At 33.1% G+C, this 6,314-nt stretch overlaps 1 protein-coding gene across 1 annotated transcript; it reads left to right on the plus strand.

Annotated features, from left to right (window-relative positions):
* Nucleotides 1-325: 325 nt before the first annotated feature.
* Nucleotides 326-3,770, plus strand: LOC131535432 (zinc transporter ZIP4-like). Its single transcript, XM_058768216.1, has 4 exons — nt 326-375; nt 537-689; nt 2,730-2,917; nt 3,078-3,770. The coding sequence occupies exons 2-4, from the start codon at nt 557-559 to the stop codon at nt 3,204-3,206; spliced, it is 450 nt and encodes a 149-aa protein (XP_058624199.1). The 5' UTR covers nt 326-375; nt 537-556; the 3' UTR covers nt 3,207-3,770.
* Nucleotides 3,771-6,314: the final 2,544 nt, after the last annotated feature.

Consider the following 6,314-nt stretch of genomic DNA (forward strand, 5'->3'; position numbering starts at 1 on the left):
TTGGAAATTTTACAGGACTTTTTTTTTTTTTTTGGAAACTTTCAGAAAATTTTGGAAATGTACCGGAAATGTTATTTTATTAAATTTTAAATGTAATTGTAATAACATTTTAGTATTCGTTTATAATAATAATAAATAATAATATTGTAGGTGCTTAAATATTCTCTGAATTTCTGTAGTTATGTTGGTCATGAGTTTGTTGGTTCTAAGTGATGTCTTATATTACTAGTTTATAAATAATATTTAATTTATTTATTAATTAATTTATTATTATTGCAATTTAATTTAATTTAATTTTTTTTTTTTATTATTTTGTGTAGGTGGATACCGAAAGAAATGAGAGGTCCTTCCTGGAACCTATTGGCCCCAAAAGAGGTGATCATACTCACAACTAGGAGTTCATGATATATTACTAAAACACATCTAAGAGAGTCAAATGAGCTGTTTAGTGCAAATGACCATTGGGTTATTAATATCCCATCAGGCCACTAGTAAAAGTTTCATGAATTTCATCGTTGTCTTTTCTTCTCCCTCAGAGCAGCGTTTGCTTCCCTATATGATCACCATTGGAGACGGCATCCATAACTTTGCTGACGGTCTGGCAATCGGCGCAGCGTTCTCCATCTCGTGGCGGTCCGGTCTGGCCACATCTCTGGCTGTGCTCTGCCACGAGCTGCCGCATGAGTTAGGTGAGCTTCATTGTGCTTTATTGACATTAATATAGACAAATACTCACACACAGACACATACATAAACTACAACACATAGTGAGCTGCCTTGCTGTCTGCCGCACACACAGTATAGGGAGTGTCGTAATGGAAATAAGTGATTTGGAACACTCTACAGTGTGAAGAGCTTCATGTAAAGACAGAGGTCAATAAGCATGAAATAGCATTTTCTATTCAACTTTCAAAAATACATTAAAAACAGTAACATTTTGAGATTATTCTATTGTAACATATGTTAAAATATAATTTATTTCTGTGATCAAAGCTGAATTTTCAGCATCATTGCTCCAGTCTTCAGTGTCACATGATCCTTTAGAAATCATTCTAATATGCTGATTTGCTGCTCCAGAAACATTTCAGATTATTTTCAATCTTGAAAACATTTGTGCTGCTTCGTATTTTTGTGTGGGAACCATTTACATTTTATTTTTCAGGACTGTTTGTTAAATATTTGAAATGTCTTTACTGTCACTTGATCAAGTTAATGCATCCTTGCTGAATAAAAGTATTTCTAAAAAATGTGCTATATATAGAAACAGTGTTTGTTCTGAGAAAAACAAGTGCTGACTAGCTGTTAGTCACTGCTAAAGGACTTTGTGGAAACATCTGAGCAGTGCTTTCTATAAAGAGTCTCTTTACGTTTCCTGATGTGAGTCATGAACGTCCCAGATAAACACAGATTAGATACTTTTGACACCTGAGTTCATAAAACGTTCATAACCGCACCCCACTAGATTATAATTGCCTCATGCTTTCTGCACATGCATGATATTTGCCCTCATGAGCACAGAATGAAGGCACTGATATGGTTTGCTTCTCCTTTCTTACAAAGAAATACATTTACATGCCTCTCTACGCAAGTAAAAGATTCATTTTCAATTATTGATAAGTAAAGCACCGTTATCATTGTTAACTAAAACTCAAATGTTAAAAAAAATCATTGCTTGAAATAAAATAAATATTAACAGAAATAAAATGCTTGCTACGGGTACTGCGTTAACCTATGTGAGACTTGTTATAGCACTTGCGTATCATTGCTCTTTTGTTGATTTTGATTGCTTCCATTGTCCTCGTTTGTAAGTCGCTTTGGATAAAAGCATCTGCTAAATAACTAAATGTAAAATAATTGGGTTTTTTTTTAAATCAGCTATTTGGCTAAATTACATGTTTTATATATATTTCAGTTAAAAAAAATATCATTTTCATTTAGTTTAAGTTGAGGCACTAAAATAAAATTAACTAAAATTAAAAACTTAATGAAAATTATAAATATATTTAATAATAATAATAATAATAATAGAATGACAAAACAAAATTACTAAAACTTAGAAAATGTGAAACAAAAATCAAAATATTAACAAATACTCTAATAGTAAATCAAAGGGTACTAAAATAACACTAAACTCCAATGAATAATTTTTGATTCATACAACTTTTTATAGTTGAATATGTTCAAATGGATTTGTATTTACTTATTTATTTTTAAATTAATTTTATTTATTCAATCAGTGTGTTTTTTTGTTTGTTTGTTTCTTTGACTGATGTTTTTCTTCCTTCTGTACTTACTGATTGATTGAATTATTGAATGAATGATTGATTGATTTTATGGCTTAGCAATTTCTTTCTTCAGCTCAGGAGAGTTAAGGTTTCACAAAAACTGTTAAGCAATACCTGAGTCACATTTCACTCCAAAAAAATAAAGCAAAGAAATTACACACTTTATTTTGGAAAGAGAATCTTATTTTAGAATCATTACATTGTTGCTTGTTTGTTTGTTTGAATTTTGACATGATTTTCATGACAATGCAAAACAAAATGCAAAATGTTGGGAATTTATCAAAAAACAAAATATAGGCTCGGTTTTCTTTGTTCAAAGTTTCTCGAGTTCAAGCATCTGAAGCTGAAAATCTCAGAAAAAGTCTCCATTTGTTTAATAACATTAAAGAGATCTCAATAGTGATTTTTATTTCTTATGTGCTTCATCTGAATATATTTTCTCAGGTGATTTTGCGATCCTGTTGCACTGTGGTTTGTCGGTCAAGCGGGCTCTGCTGCTGAACGTGGGCAGCTCTCTCACCTCCTTCGTCGGTCTGTACATCGCGCTGTCCGTCTCCACAGAAACGCTTGCTATGGAGTGGATTTCAGCTGTCACCGCCGGCCTCTTTCTCTACGTTGGTCTGGCAGACATGGTACGTTACAGTCTATTCAGTCGAAAATATTTTCTCACATAACTGCATTATCAAGCTGTGAACCGTTTTCTCTTTTAAACTTCTCAGCGTGTTCATCAGTCAAATGCTGTGACTCTAAACTTACATTGAAGGTCAATTTAACTCTGTTTCTGTCATCTAGCTTCCTTCCCTGATTCACGTGGACACTAAAAGACCTTGGCTGATATTTTTCCTGCAGAATCTGGGACTTCTGAGCGGTTGGGGCATTTTGCTGCTCTTGTCCTTGTATGAAGACCAAATAGGGCTGTGAATAGGGGGCATTTGTTTTTATTTGTGCCTTGTTCTTATATATCTGTCTGTGTAGCTGCTGGAACATAAGAAATATGTGCAATCAGAGCAGCCCTATGCATTTTCATATGGAAAGTTTTTAGTGTTTTTAAATTACACTTATATGGAAAAGCCTGCAGTTTAAAATCAACTTTGTGCACCTTAAAGCAAAGAAAACTTTTGCACATTTTCTACAAATTGCACATTCTTTCTAATTCATCAACATGAATCAATAATTCAGTTCACTCTAGATGTAATGTAAGGCTTTTGATGTAGCTACTGTCTTTGAATTTAAATGTTATATTTTTATTAGTAAATGCATATAGGATATTTCTGTACTTTATTTTTGAAATAATATATTTTTAAAGGTATCGGCTCAGAACAGAATAATGTATAATATGTTACACTTGATAGGAGGTGGTGATTAAATTCTGCTTTTTCAAAAGAATTTTCATTTTTGGATGAACTATCCCTTTAAGAACTTCTGATGTGTTTTATAGGAATAAAATCTGTAAATAAATCCAAGCAAATGTCGTATTTGTCTTCCAGAGGTCATTCACTTCAAGATATCATATATAGAGCGTTCATAGTGCATGAAGACAATCTCTGATTTCATAAACAAGCCGTGAGGAGTCTAGTCAGCATTATGAGTGTGTATGTGGTGATATGAGCTATTCATAACATTGTCCTGAGGTCAAACTCTAAATACAGGGTTCACTAGGTTTATCTGGCATTACTGAACTGAACCACACCTCAAAACCAAGAAGAACCACAGGACAATTACAGGCTAAAATAACCTTTACTCAGCAGGTGTATTTAATCTGCAAACCACAGGAAACGACTGTTATGATATGCATTTAAAAATAGACATGGATGGATGCATAGATGGGTGGATGGACGGTAGACAGACGGATGGATGGATGAATGGATGATAGATGGATGATAGACGGATTGATGGATGGTAGATGGATGGATAGATTTATTATACGCTCTTTATTCAATATTTGTTGCCATTTTTAAGCTACATTTGCATGTCAGCTGTAAGAATGAACAAAGTCCACGCTCATCCAAACCCTGTAAATCTTATCATACGTCATAAACCTCGAGTCTATCGATGTACAGGTCACATGTTTGTGACATCAGATAGAGCGACTCAGATTCTGACCTACATGACAGACCCCAAGATTACAAGCCTTCAGAAGACTGACTAATGTAAAACAGACCTCAATCTTACACAGGGTTTTTCTTTGCTTCACAAGTCTTCGATTAGTCAGTAGCTAATTAAAAAATTCAATAACATGAAGAATTAGTCCTTTAACTATGTTTTCTTAGACATCCGTTAGATTAAATGAAGAAGAAACAGAGAGCTCCAGCTTCTTGGGTGTTTCTCCTGAGAAAAAGACCCCATGCAGTAACCTCACATCTAATCTTTCAGAAATGATCTCTCAGATTTACCAACACCTGCTATCAAAAATCTCAGTATGGACTCAGACATTTCTTATCAAATTCTCCCAAATGAAAGCTCAGAGTTGTGAATAAAACACAATTTTGGACAAATAATAATCAGTTGCACTTACATTATGAATCTGCTTTTTGGATGCAGTTAATATTTCTTAACACTACATGAGTTTGCTTAAGGGTTAATATATAATCACCCGTCTCAACAATTTCATAAACAACAGATAGTGATCAAACAACGACTGTAAATATTAGTTTAAGCTGATAAGGAGAGCAAACAACAGCATTTTCCTCATTCCGTTGCACCATTGAACGTGTTTTATACCATCTGAGGAATGTCAACAGGAAATAAAGAGAGAAAATTAATTTGACTATTTCTGATTGTTTACATGATAATCAATTATTTTCCACCCACTAATGTCTTTCAGAAGGGATTTTCTGAAAAAAGAAAAAAAGCAAGCATAAGTAGGTCATTAAAGTGTCAATCAAATGAAGGAAAAGAGAAGGATAAAAATAAAAAGTGGGTGCAATGCACAGATATCCAGTTCAAACTACATCCTTATTATCTGTCAGTTTGTACTATCCAAAGTGCAAGCCTCCTTCCAAAGTCTTGGCACAAAGTATGTGGACTCATTTATCTGATCATTTTGGTTTATTGAAGTGTGAGCAGTTCCAATTAAGGCCTGAGCAAAGGCCCAAACTAAACTACAGTCACATGAAACATCTAATCACATGCCAGTTTATATAACTGCAGCAACTTTGCATGACCAACTATAATCTGGATTATAGAAGTGATTTTTGGATTGATGTGTTTGGGAATGTTTGACATTCACACTAACTCAGAATGCATGTGGAGCTGATGGCGAATAACACAATGCTGCCCTCTAGTGTACAGATAGTGTAATGACCTGAGAGATCATTCTTGATCTCTTTCAATCTTTTATATTCCACAAATTATCATCTATATTTAAATGTATTTATTTATTCATCCATTAAAATTATTAATTAGTTATTCTTATTTTTATGCTTAATTTTTATTTGTAATATGCATTGCTAAGAACTTCATTTGAACAACTTTAAAGGTGATTTTCTCAATATTTAGATTTTTTTGCACCCTCAGATTCCAGATTTTCAAATAGTTGTATCTCAGCCAAATATTGTCCGATCCAAACAAACCATACATCAATGGACAGCTTATTTATTTAGCTTTCAGATGATGTATAAATCTTGTCGTCCAGGGTCACAAATGCATTTACAATTACAGCAACTGAGCTAAGGTGGGTCAGAGCAGGCATAATTTAGTCTGGCTTTTATGGAGCATTACTTCTTTTTAATTAGTCAAAGAACAATAACATGCAATATTTTATCAAGAAAAATAACATCAAAATGAAGAAAAGGAAAATAAAAAGGACAATAAATAGGAGTTGCCAGGGGAGTTAAGTACAAAAGTTCAAAACAAAAACACAAGATATACATGCATATATACATAGATATATATATCAAAATCAAATAAATATATTATAAAGTTCACAAGCTTTCAAAGTTCTTACAGCTTTCTTATTCAAAGAGTCTGATACTGATACTGTCAATATACAGCTTACATCTCAATCACAAAACCATAAAATTGGGTTAC

Source organism: Onychostoma macrolepis, unplaced genomic scaffold, assembly GCF_012432095.1.
Source record: "Onychostoma macrolepis isolate SWU-2019 unplaced genomic scaffold, ASM1243209v1 Scaffold259, whole genome shotgun sequence".
NCBI classification, from domain to species: domain Eukaryota; kingdom Metazoa; phylum Chordata; class Actinopteri; order Cypriniformes; family Cyprinidae; genus Onychostoma; species Onychostoma macrolepis.